The sequence below is a fragment of the Haemaphysalis longicornis genome, unplaced genomic scaffold, assembly GCF_048455015.1.
Source record: "Haemaphysalis longicornis isolate Haplotype H1 unplaced genomic scaffold, Haemaphysalis longicornis Haplotype H1 scaffold_8, whole genome shotgun sequence".
Taxonomy (NCBI): domain Eukaryota; kingdom Metazoa; phylum Arthropoda; class Arachnida; order Ixodida; family Ixodidae; genus Haemaphysalis; species Haemaphysalis longicornis.
Window position 1 is genome coordinate 187,325,182 of NW_027526445.1, and position 13,623 is coordinate 187,338,804.

General features: G+C 49.5%; 1 protein-coding gene across 1 annotated transcript; it reads left to right on the forward strand.

The window, feature by feature from the left end:
* The first annotated feature begins 2,594 nt into the window (after window positions 1–2,594).
* Window positions 2,595–13,296, forward strand: LOC144148964 (uncharacterized). Its single transcript, XM_077680482.1, has 2 exons — window positions 2,595–4,534; window positions 12,750–13,296. Exons 1-2 carry the CDS (start codon window positions 4,361–4,363, stop codon window positions 12,987–12,989), a joined length of 414 nt encoding a protein of 137 aa, XP_077536608.1. The 5' UTR covers window positions 2,595–4,360; the 3' UTR covers window positions 12,990–13,296.
* The last annotated feature ends 327 nt before the right edge of the window (window positions 13,297–13,623 follow it).

The following is a 13,623-nucleotide window of genomic DNA, read 5'->3' on the forward strand; positions in this document are numbered from 1 at the left end:
TGGGGGATACAGCCTGAAATGATTCAGGTGTGTCAGAAGCTGGAAAAAATAACTGAATTGCTAGAAATACACTTTTTAATGCACTGAAGCATCAAAGCGGACAATTTCTAGCACAGGCACTGCTTCCCTTCACAAGCGGAGTGTAGCAGACGACAGCAACGCGAGTCCCTAAGCCGACGTCAGAGGCATGGGGGGCGCCACTCAAACAGCTCCCCGCCAATAGCAGGCAGGCCAAGCGTGGGTCACTGCTGGGGATAAGGCCACCCCAACTCGAAGCCTCCGCAGCAGGACCTCCTCCCAGCGAGCGAGCACACTGGGGAGGTCCGTTCCACGCGGTGGAGTAAAGCACGCGTGGCGCGGAGGAGGTTCTCCTTTTCCACCAGCCGTTCTTCTAGGGTGGACACCGGAAGAAGTGGTAGCGGCCGTGGAAGGTCTATACGGTGACAGGGGCGATCTGCCGCTATGTGGGCAGGAAGCTTGTCCCGGCGAACTTACAAAACACGCACAGGGCATGGGTATGTGTCCAGGATCGCGTCTATACGTGCCAACATGCTGGTGCTACGCGCACGCGACGTAGATCACGTATCGCTGTCGTTGAGTCCATGTAAATTTCCAGTTTCACGCCGGTAGTGACTGTCGATGCAAGCGCTTGGAGACCCTCCCGAATTGCAGTAAGTTCTGCCAACAGGCTTAGTAGAGGTCGGAGGGTCTCGTAGGCGCACCACTGGTTTAAGGTTGGGTGAGAGGGCTGTGGTTACAAGGCAGTCGTGTGCCCCGGCGTTCACGAAAGCCTGCATGACTCGTGTCCGCGTCGCAGGCGCCCAGTGGCGGACAGGAAGGAGGGCTGCATCGTCTCGCTCTGCTGTCGTCGCACGTACACCGAGCGCGATCACAGACGAAGCAGCACCAAATGAAAGCGGTAAGCCGCGCGCGCGCGCGCGCGCGCGCGAGAGAGAGAGAGAGAGAGAGAGAGAGAGAGAGAGAGAGAGAGAGAGAGAGAGAGAGAGAGAGAGAGAGAGAGAGAGAGAGAGAGAGATCACTTTGTTTTCCAAGCAAATTGGCTAGGAACGCGTGGTGGCCGCCGGCCGAAAGCTGGCGGCGACTATCGGCGACGGTGGCGATTCTGTCAACGAGTAGTAGTTGCACACCCGGTTGCCAGCTGCCCAGCGCGTCCTCCCACTGCTCGACGCTGGGGAAGGGAAGGGGGGGGGGGATTAAGAGGGCAGGCCCACATGGCGTGGGTTAGTGTGTCCAGGGAGTCACAGAGGGGACAGTTGGGTGAAGGGAACTCAGAGGGATTGATCTTGTGGAGGAGGGAATGACTGGCGAGGGAATTGATCTGAAGGAGTCGCCATAGGCACTCCTGAGCGTTGGTGAGGGATCTGTGGGCAGGGTACGTGATAGCGGCGGCGGGAGAGGCGGTCTGTGATTTCTTGGTACGACAGCAGTCGATCGCAGGCCGACCGAGCACCGTGGTAGGGAGCAGGAGCGAGCCCAGCACGGCTGCTAAGTTGTCGTGCTGTTTTGTGGGCCACCTCTTTGCCTCCCACCCCAGTGTGGGCCGGGGTGCAGACGATCTCGACTGGTTGGGTAGGGGGATTTCGGAGGAAATGTTGGTTGTAGCTGTGCGCATATGCCCGCGGACGAGCTAGTCGGTCAACATACCCTCGCGAAGCAGCCTTTTGAGCTATAACAATTACCGGAGATGCATTGCAATGTCAGTGCAGATAAACGTACTGTTTTCATCGTAGCTGATTCGTCGCTTGGAGATTGAATTCAATTCATTTTTATTCTGAGAGATACAGAACAGTTTCTCGGCCAGAAGCTGCCTGCTTTCACAGCTTGATAGAGACCGACATCAGCTCGGTTAGATACTCGGCACTATATGCCCGGAGAAGCCCCAGGAATTTGTTGTTGTTGCAAATCTTTATTTTGAGGAATTACACGCTTAACTTGTCATGTTTCCGAACATTCTGGGTCCATCTATATTGTGCGGGAATTCTCGGATTCCGCTACGTGGCTAGTACGGGACTTGCTCTCGCACAGCTAGATCCCCCGAAAACCCGTAAAATTTAACTAGAAATGTAAAATGTAGCTAAAATGTACCACCACGCCCTCCGGTACACCCTCGCGTAAGCTAGCCCATAAACATACGCCAGGCCGGCGCATATGAGCGCGTTCGCAGCCAAGGGTTTTGCTGAGCAGACTTCGCGTTGGACGTGACGCTTTCACCTGCCGTGACCCGGGTGTGGCCACCACGCTACCATGCCTAGCGTCACTAAATAAACCATGTCCCGTTCGACGACACTTGCACCCTCTGCACAGCTCCTGATGCGGACCATCTAATATGGGCGTGTCCTTCACTGGACTCAACCAGAAGGCGATGCCCGAGTTGACATCCTGGAAGATCCCCCAACCTCCACCGGTGGCTCCAGCGTCCCCACCAGCGCTCCCTTTTTGCCTTCCTTCGAGAGACGGGTCTCTACCTGTAAATAGGTTATTCTTATGCCAAAGGGCTGCCTATCGCGAATAAAAAAAAAACAAAAAAAAACTAGTGAGCCATTCAGTGCTGTCGGATTTTTTAAAAGCAAAGCTGAATGAAAGGAAAGTCGGAGAGTTGGTAATATCGGTAATGTTCGGAGCGAACCACTAGGTGGCGCACGGTTTCCGAAGAAAGAGCTGATAATGATGCCCTCAATGTTTCCAGCGCGTGCCCACAAGGGGAGATTGGCTAGGGATAATTCACTGATTGTAATATGACTTTAAAAAACTCCTTTACTTCCAGAAAAAAAGATTTAAGTTCGCTGTAAATAAACCCCGATTAACCATTCATTATGTCTTTTAGCAATTCAAGCGACCTGTAGCAGAAAGGTAAGCTTGAATACAATTACACATACATCCCTTTTTGCGTACGCGGAAGTTGTTGCCTTAATAGATAAGTGTTAGTCCCTATGGTTAGCTTTTAGATGCGAAGCATCTCATGCTCGGGGCTGTGTCCCTCCCTCCCTTGTTGTTGTCCGCCGTCCGCACTTTACTGCGCACGCGCGTCTCTTCAGCCCCGTCAGCGTTTGGGCTGACGTCAGCGCAGTCCACTATAAAAATAAAGTTTGGCGGCGCCCGGTTTCGATCCCACGACTCTCTGGCCGGAGCGGGAGGTACGTGGCGCTCTTCCCACCGCTACAAACCGAGACGGGAGCATGCGGTACGATCGCGCCTTATGTCCTTCACTCATCCAAACTACGTCAAGAAGCTACTGATACAACGAAGGCACGCGAAGCTGAACGTCAACGGAAACGACGAACTGAACACTTTAGAGGAGGATGTTGAATTTCCTGCGGGAAAGCTGTGGCGGGAGGCGCCACGCGCCTTGCAGCTCAACCAGAGAAGAGGACGAAGAGGGCGGGCTGATCAATTAGCCAGTATGTCTCTTGGTGGCCCTTTGGTGGTTCAATGTCCAAATTATAGCTTTTTATTGGGGGCACGATTTAGACGTTTACAACTACTCCAGACTTATCGGCAAGATGCCCTTCTCTCTTCTAGGAATTATAGCCACCTTATTCGTCATGCATGCGATGTTTTGTGAATCAAGGATATGGGAGGTAGCAACCACCAAACGTCGGTGCAAAATTCCCCCATTAAATGTTTATCTTTATAAATCTGGTCTGGCTTCATCTCCGCAATGTCCTTTTTGCGACAAACTAGGAAATATAGAGCTTTCCTGTTTAACTGCCGCAGCTTCTCCCCAATGCGACGCAAGCATCTGGAGTCAACCTTTAGACGCCTCCACCTTGCGCTATCTACTTCCGAGGTGCTGTCATTAGGCGCTTCCACCCTAGGAGTCTGCCACAGGGATGTTTTGTCCGCCATTCACTCTTATGTTGCGGCGACAGGCCGGTTTTCCTGCTAGCTAGCTAGGCATTTCACATTTATTTAGTTTTTCTTCCTGACTCTACTTTCATATTATACATATTTAAAAAATCTGTCCTGCATTTTCTTTTCTAAATTTTGAGATCTAAAAAATTATAGGTCACATCCTGATTGGGTACAAAGCTTCTTGGCCAATCCCCCGCGTGGGTATGTGACATGGTATGAGGCAACCAACCAACCAACCAGCCTTCATCCTCGCGCAGCCAGCTTTGCCCTTGATTGGGTACAAAGCTTCTTGGCCAATCCCCCGCGTGGGTATGTGACATGGTATGAGGCAACCAACCAACCAACCAGCCTTCATCCTCGCGCAGCCAGCTTTGCCCTGCAGTGTCTTCGACCGTGGAAGGTGTCGTAGCCGTTGGGTAGCCGTACCCGAGCGGTTCGCGAGAGAGCTTCCCGCCGGGACGCGCCGTCGTGGAGCGGGCCCAGCAGCATGTCGAACAAGACCCCCGCCAAGAGCCCCGCTGCGGCCCCGCCTACGGCGGTACCGCCGCCGGGCGACCGACCGGCCGGAACATCCAACCCGACCGCGCAACTTCCGCCCGGTGCCCAGCAGTTCTGGGTTATGCCGCAGCAGATGCAGCAGATGCCAGTCCCCCAAGACCCCGTGGGTACACGTTCCTCTCCTCTTAATGCTTGGTTGGCTATATGATATCTTCCGTAGACGAGGACACTCAAGAAAAGACAGGACAGAGCGCTGAAAGAGAGATAGTCTTTAATGGAACTGGTGAGGTTGGCATATCCAAGGCACCTATCTTAGCTACACCAGACAATAGAGCTTCTGTCGCTCGATATGCACGTTTAGAGTTAGACCAATTAAGGGCCTAACACGTCACTTAGAGTTAGTCCTCTAGAAAGCGGAAGGCCCAAGGACACTAAAAGGGGACGTCCTAGATGCTCTATTGGCGGTGAGATGTTTGAGTGGCGCCCCCTGGCCCTGACGTCGGCTTAGGGACTCGCGCCGCTCGCTGTCGTCTGCTACACTCCGCTTGTGAGGGGCAGCAGCGTCTGTGCTAGAAATCGCCCGCTCTGTTGCTTTAGTGCATTAAAATCACAGCTCTAGTAATTCAGTTATTTTTGCAAGTTTCTGACACATCTAAATAATTTCAAGATGCATCTCCCAAAGGTTTGCAACACACGAGGAGATAGAGAACAACTTTCTTAAGAGCATCGGTCAGAAGATCCCGTGTAGCTCGTCCTTTCCAGCTTAATAGCGAGGACCAGCGCTCAGAGCTCCTCGATAAGTACTCAAAATGCGTAGGCTCCCCTGCAGTATATTGAGATGCCCTTATGAAGACTCAGAACTCTAACGCTACTTACGAAGCAGCGGGCCCCTACACGCGCATCGCACAGCAGGATATAAAACGGATGTCTTCTATTTCTTTCGTTGTTGTTGGCTTGTAGCAGATGAATTTTTTTTTCTGTGACCAACGCAATAATTTTTCTGCACCGTCACAAACGTCTTATTCGGAGTTTTGGGGATGTTTGGGAGGCTTACAAAGATAGTTTTGATTTTTTCTTCAGGTTGTATGGCATACATTCCGTTGTTCACAAATTGGCTTTCGTTATGGCTGCGTGCAAGAAGGTGCATATCGGCAGCGCGCGTTGTTTATTCACATGCAAATACAATGAGGACGTTTGTGCTACGCCACCGCGATCGCGCCCGAGACAATGTTGTCCAGAGTACTCGAAGGCGGCTTTTGGGCTCCGAATGTCTATCGTAACCGTTGTTATCATAACGACCTGACTCTCAACCCGAACAATGATAACATTATTGCTGTGTTGAAGGCACGGTATACTCGCTAACTAACGCAGTAAATAACATATGGGCATATAATACAATAATCGAAACTGATGAATATTCCCAAGCAGCTCTTTATTGTTTTCCAACCATTCCAGGCGCAATGAACAAATCCTATTGTACTCAGGATGGCCTTCTATGAATTGAAGAAAATTACTCGTACTCTCTTGTCCTCGACCCGGCCCACTAACCAGTTCGATTTCATTGTTAAATAAAGTTTTATCCTTCTCCTCCTTCTCCTCCTCCTCTTGATTGCAGCTTTGCTTAACACATATCCTAATATTGGGAAGATGTGGCTGTTGGAAATGTACCGAAATATCCCACCAGGTCTGAACAAACATACTGTTACTTTATCTTTACCGTATGCGTGACTCGTTTTGCTCAACAAACCTCCATACTAGGTAGAAGCCTGGAAGCCTGGTATAAAACCAGCCTATACACATACTGGGTTATTTGGAACTCAGCCTACAGGTATTGCAGCCCATAGTGCATGTCGGCATACTGTCATGCCGCCATGGCAACGTAAAGAGATGTGATACAATACTTTCGAGCGCTCGGCAAGGTTGCAAGAACTGTTATACCTTCCATATGATTACCGGGAATCGTAATGCCTTCTGTCAAAGCCGAGAGCCCTGAAGGCCTACAATTTGTTTTGGCCTTGTGTTTTCGCTGTTGTCGCTTACTAGCAGCGGGCTATTCCCTTTGTCGAAAGATTACGTAATACAAAAGCTGACGGCTAGCTCCGAATCTTCGCGCTCCGCACAGCACAGGCTTGGTAAGGAATGGGGCGAGGCCGGCAATGTTTCTTCCGAAGCAATATCGAAAACTAATACTTTAACTCACACCTTTAGTATGCGATTTTAGGCCTAGTATTATGACAAGAAGTTACGCACACGCCAATTCTGGTGCGGACAAGCATCAGACTACAGTGAACTAGAATATTGTAATAGTGGCAAAAGCGGCACAGGGAAATTGAAGCCAGAAATACGGAAATCCGCTAGGGGCGCTGCTGCGGAATACTGGACGGGGCGTAGTGTAGTGGATAGAGTGTCCGCCATCCAATCATCATTCATGGGTTCGAATCTCGGTATGGGACAACTTTTTTTTTTGCATATGCATGGGGCACACGAACAAGATGCCTAAACCACATTTAAGGTCAGGATAATATGTCCTTTTGCATAGCGTAGCTGTATTACGTTATGATTTCATACATTTTTCGATGCCCTTCGTCGCGGGCACTGCATGTCGCGGCGGCCCTATGAATTTCCGCCCCCCCCCCTCCTCTTCCTAATTTCCCTCTCTCTCTCGATGCCCTCACATCAAGACGCCATGCGGCAAAGCCAACTTTATGCGCATGCTTTTAATGCGCGAGGCGTCAAAAAAGCGAGAAGTTCATGGCTGTGCGCCTATTTCAGAGGCTCCAAATGCGTTGAAGCGCGAAGCTTCCTGAAACACGTGCTTGAACCCGGCAATGGCCTAAGGAAACAAGCAGCGGTGTAACGTGTAGGAGACTGATCGAATGCATTTGTAACCGGAAGGTGGAAGGAGATCGCGAAGCAACCTTAGAGAACTTGGGGCGGTTAAAGATGAATCAGAAAATAAGAAATAATTTTGAACAGAATTAAAACACAAAACTATAAATGAAATCAATTTAAACCTTAGATAAAAACTTCGCTCTGCCGTCGATGTGCGTTTCTAGTCATTTTTTCTGAACACGGATTCGTTCATTGGCGCTCCTTCGCGCAGATATCTTGGCGCCGCTAACAAGAATGTTTTGTACGATGACGGATCAAATTGTGGTAGAAGTAGGAGTGTAAGCTCTCTTTTGTTGCATCGATTTTTAAAAAAATAAGCCTCGGTCGTCATAAGGATGGGCGTGCCATTCTTCCCTCCATAAGGTAGAGCTCATCATGCTTTGTGAAAAATGCTCGTGCCTGCTATGGGATGTCACAAGAGCTCAAAAGCCTGAACGTGCGTGTGCCCTGAGCCACCATTGCCGCGAAAAAGGCTGCGAGGCCCAGTGTTCCTTTCCCTCCACTTCATTTTTGTTTCAACGCGAGAAGGAAGGCAGATTGGGAATGCCACAGAAAATGTAGGCTAATGCGAATGAGAGCTTGTCATAGGAGGTCTTGAGGATGAATTTTCTTCCGAGCGCAACTTTGAGAAGCGAAAGCTGCTTCGGAACAGTTCAGTCAAATACTCCATATCTCTTACAAGTAGGTGCCATTGGTAGGGGAATAGAGGCAATGGCAATTGGGGAAAGCGTACAACCGTCGTATCTGCTTACGCCCCACTAAACCACTTGGCCGAGAGCAAGACTATGCGACTCTCAATGCCCAAAATGTAATAGCATTCTTTGCTGAGTACCTCCGCAGCCAGGACCAAGTAACCCCCTGCATTTCCACCAAAATACAGATTTGTCGAAAAAAAAACAGCTTTCATTGTTACAATAGCGTAAATGGTTATAATTTGTCCGATAGCATTTCAAAAAACAAAACATAAAAAATAAAAATAAAATTTTCGCAAACATTATCTCACAAAATCAAAAATATGCATCTTATACATTTCCTCCCACAACCGAATAATAAACTAAAAAGCCCGCAAAAGAATGTCAGAAATGCTCATAAAAAATAGCGTAAACGCTCCAACTCTGCAGTACGCCTTGCACCTTCGGATAAAGGTATTATCAGCCAGCTATATGGCGCTTCATCACTATAATACTAAAATTTGCATTAATCGAGAAAAGAAACAAACAAAACTTAAAAATAATGAAATAAACCAACGGAATTCTCTACTCATACTCGTATTTGGCTACAAAGAACTCACACTCAACACAAGTAGCACAAGAACGCTAGGCATTAATAGACAATTCTGTGAATTTCTGCAGATTTTTTCGCTGCCAATAATCAACACAAGCATTAAATCAGTCGGTGTTTAGCACAGAGCATTTGCTTTTATTCGTGTTCCTGGGTTTTAAAAAAGAAAAAAAAATGGCACACGCCAGGATTCGAACCCAGGGACAACGAGCGGCAGGCGGTGACTGTATCCACTACACTATTTACCCTCTAGTAATCGATGGCAGCGCCCCTTGCGGATTTCCAGTTTTTCGGCCTCACTGCCTCCCATTGAAAATGCCCTTGCTTTTGCCACTCTTCCAATATTCTAGTTCACTCTAATCAGACGTCGACTGAGTGCTAAGAAACAGCAGGGAGAGCGAGCCTGAGTGAATCAGACGACAAATGAGACAATCCCTAAGCCGACGTCACAAAGGCGCGCTTCGCAGCGCCGCCCGTGTTCGCGCTCACCGCCAATAGTGAGTACATTCACATAGTACGTGGTCATCCTGTTCTGTGACGTGGTTCAGGTCCTCGCGCACGTCACAATGAGTGCAAAAGTGGGAAGCGGCCCGTTTCGTCTTGAAGCGAAACTCAGCTCTTTGTCCTGTGGCTTGTCCACAAGAATGGCTCAATGGACTAGTTGGTAGGACATCTCGATGAAGTTAACAGCGCACGTAGACGATGACACCCAAGAAAAAAAAAAAGCAGGACAAGGCACAGACTCAGTGCTTTGTCTTCTCTTTTCTTTCTTGAGTGCCCTCGTCCAAGCGCTTTAACCTGTCCTTATTCTTTCTTCAGTGTCCTCTACGTGCGCTGTTAAGTGCATTAAAAAAAAAAAGAAACCTCTCATTGTGTTGCGCGTGCGGGCCGAGCTCTCTCTGGGCGCGACTGGACTTCCGCCCACATGTCACCTAAGTTGAAATTCAAATTTTAAGGGCGCGCCGCAAGCTTTGAGACGCGCCGTATACGGAGGGCTTCGGATTAATTTCGACCGCCTGGTGGTCTTCAAAGTGCACCTAAATCCCGACACGTGAGCGCGTTTTTGTTTTTTACTCATAAAAAAAAAAAAAAAAAATCCGCCGCGGCCGGCCTTGAATCCGCGTTTGGGCTCAGCAGCGCAACACCGTAGGTCACCGCGGCGGATATCGCCCACATTTCGAGCTTTTCGATAGTTGTGAGAGTGAATGCACCGGACACAAGACTTGAGCACGGGCTGGGGCGATAGGGATCGGATAATTTCAATACTTCGAGCATTCCTACATTCCTGATTGATTGTAGGGTTTAACGCGCCGCCGCAACGCAGGCGATGAGGTGCGCCGTAGTGGAGGGCTCCGGATTAATTTTGACCACCTGTAGATCTTTTAACGTGCGCCGAAATCTCGAAAACACGGGCGTTCTTGCTTTTCGCCTCCGTCAGAAAAGCGGCCGCCGCGGCCGGGAATCGAACATCATCAGTATACAAAAAGAGACAAACGCAAAGACGATTACGCATGCGTCTCATGAAGTGATCGCGTGATTAGCGAACGCACGGTGGCGCGCGCTACTCTGTCGTTATCCCGCAGCGCGTCGACGCCGCCGAGCATGTCGTTGCAAATCGTGTTTGAACCTCCCGCTCAGATGTCACATGGTTCGGATGAGCCGCGAACGGAGGGAGAGCGTTGGCGAAGAAGCGAGGGGAGGGATCTCCTCAGCGGCGACGAACGGCGATGGTGCGAGGGGGAGGCAATGAGAGAGAGATGACACCATAGCAGCGAGTGCCGCCCTACCCTTCACACGTTAGCCAGAAACTCGCCCTCTGTTTTCTTTGTGCCTTCGGTGCCTCGTTTGCTCGCTCGGTTACGCGGCCGCCGCCGTCGCCGCCAAACCACGGTACCGGGCGCCAAAGTGCTGCGCAAAGGCCGAAGCCCAGATAGATGCGCATGCAATGCCCTTGCGCAGCAGCCGTGTAACGTGTGGGAGCGGAGGAGCAGTCACAATACAGAACAAACCGCACCGACTACATATCTGATCAGAAAAGATGTAGCACAGCTGAGACAATATTTACATCCTGTCTTGAAACCTATGGTCCTTTCCCCTTATTAGTCCAAAGAGCCATTATACCATAAATAAAGACTTTTCGTTCATTTACTAATGAGATAATAAGAATGACCAGCAGACGCTATGCTGGGGCGTGCGTGGCCACAACCGCGAGCAAAAAGCGTAGAATCCGCGCACCAGCTGCCGTAAGCATACCACCGACAGATTCGCACCCTACGACTATTGCTTCATGGCGCGTCATCCGTGTTAACTTTGTGGTTGACTGTACATAGCCATGCTCGGTTAAATGCCAGCCATCAGCCATGAACAGACAACTAAAACATGCCTCAGTGACAATGGCGACAGGAACTGGGCAAATATACGGCTGAAATGAAGCCCGGGATGGTCCCACGTATAAAAAAATGGACGCGTATCTGCTCCTCTCGTTGCAAATGTCGATGAAAGACGATAGTCGACTGGCGCCCCTGCCAAGTAAATGCTTCCCTTCTCTTTCCCGCTCACCTCTCATCTGTTCCTCTCCCGTCTCGTTCCTCCCAAGGTAACACGGTAAATGTTTACACAAGTCAATTTAAATTTACCTGCTCCAGACTGGGTGCCTCGATGCCAGCGCTGCCGTACGGCGGAGACGCACGTGAATCGAGGCGCCTTACTACAATGTTTATAGAACCACGTTGTCCTGCTCCACGTGCATTCCAAGCGGAACGTGGAACCTCTCGTTACTGTTGCAGTTTGATTCCTTAATATTCCGTCAGGAGCTATCGTGGTGCAGGCAACAGCAGGTGACGATTTTCTGCAGTTGTACTATTTCATTTGATATCGCAAAAACCAAGCATCCACAATTTTTTAAATAAAAGAACACTGCAAATATCACTTTATTAATTTTCTGCCTCACGTTTGCTTGATGTTTTGTGCTTGTTCAACAACGTTGACAAATATGAACATTGCCACCGGACTTGGACGTTTAGATTTGGCTGTGGGTATATGCGACTATTGCACAGATCCAGTTTCACTTTGGCCGGCTGGCTGAATCGTGTCACAGGCGTTTAAGTAGCTTAAGAAAGACTACAGTCTTTAATAGAAAATAGTCGGATCCCATGCAAAGGAGGGAATCGGCGTTACGCGAAGCTTTCATCGTGGCATTCCTGCGGGGTTGAAATGAACTGGCGCGTGGCATTTTTCAGTGTGGTATAATGCTTGACGTAGTTGCTGATTACTCAGAACGGTAACGTTTAGGGACGTACACAAAATGTGCATATTGGATTATTAGAAACCTAACTTATCTCACAGTAAGAGAAAAAGGCGATTTGAGTCGGGCGTGTAATTCGTAGAACTGGTGGGCCATTCGGTTGACCCATGGCACAGGGTTGTAGGTATGGGAAGGCAGCTTGAAGAAGCACGGAGAAAAGAATGCTCCACGCAATGGAGAATGGATTAAAGAAATCCGGGAGCCAAGGTCCGGATGTGGCGGAACAGGCCTGAACTGTTGGAGGACTGTGGGAAAGGCTTTTGCCCTAGCTATAAATCGGCTGTAACACTGCTTAAAATGACCAGATTCGTGCTATTTTCAAACAAAGGTTGGCCTGGTTCTCAAATACAAAAATGCAATATTTCGTGCGTGCGCCGGCTCTACAACAGACGGATTGTCTTGCGCTGCGCTTGATTGCGAGAGCATGCACAGAGAGACAGGTGGGCAAAAACGACAGTAAAGCTTGTGATCTTCTAGGTTGGCGATTCTAGGCTGATTTTCTGGAGGCACTTTACAACTTATACGCTCTATATCCTCCACTTAATTCCCAGACCGTTAAGAACAACTGAACTCTGCAGACCTGGACTCCCGTTTCGACAAGAATTCACTTGACATGATTTACCAACTAGCCCAAGCTTTCATGACAGTGAAATCGGAACTGTAGAAGTGCAGCTTGCTGGGCCAGTTGGTACATATCGAAGGAACGGAAACCAGCGAAAAAGGACGTGTTGGCGAAAAGGTACGTGTTGGCGCATGCGTTGACTTGGTTGCTCATAGAGTGAGTCAGTTTATTCTATTAGTCGCTAGTCCAGCGTTGTGTTGTCTCGTCTCTCCTCGTGTTTTGCGTCCTTTTTTGCTGGTTTCCGTTCATTCGAAATCGGAACCCCATGCCCACGCGCAGGGCCGGGTGTTTGTGAACCCCAGCGACCCGGGCACGCTCCACTACGAGGGCTTTGACGCCGGCGCGCGTTTCTCAAACCTGGCGCCGCCCCGGATCCCTCCGCCGCCGCCCGGCGTCCCACCGAACCCGGCACAGGTGGCGCACATGCAGGGCCAGAACGTCGTGGTCACCCAGCGCAAGTCCAACTGGATCGCAGGGGGCAGCAACGCGGGCGTCGACACGCAGTGCGTGCTGCAGTGAAGCCACGCCCGCCCACGACGATTCGACGTTGAATGCTACGCCACGCGGCCAAAGAACAATGCCGTTTTGTTCGCAAACACGATTGCGAATATGTGCTTACTTCAGGCCGTTGGCCCCCGAAATTTTTGCGAGGCGGGGAGAGAAATTGCACCTGTGGAAGACGGGAGTGGGCAACCAAACACGTATCTGACGACAGCTCGATTAATTTAACCTGAGGGTTATAAATTCCCTTCCAGATAAAAAGATCTATGCAACAAGTGTTGCTGTTTTTCATTATGCTAAATTTATTGCTTGTTTTTCTGCATGTATTAAAGGAGCCATGAAGAGAAAGTACAACTTCGTTTAATTTGAAAGAACTAGGATTCAGTATCTCACTCAGCTCCATTACAGCCCCAAAAGATGTTTTTTAACGAAAAAAAAGCAAGAAGTATTTAAAAACTTTCAAATTTTGCGCCAGAGTGACGTGTTATGAGCAAGCATGACGTCATACGGGCCAACAATAAAACATAATTTTCAGTGCGTTAACTGCACGTTAGCATTCAAGTGATGCGGTCAAATGAAACTAGAGGCCCCATTACAGACGTCGAGTCATGTGTCATCGCGACAGGTCACTTAGGCGGCCGCCAATCGCGCA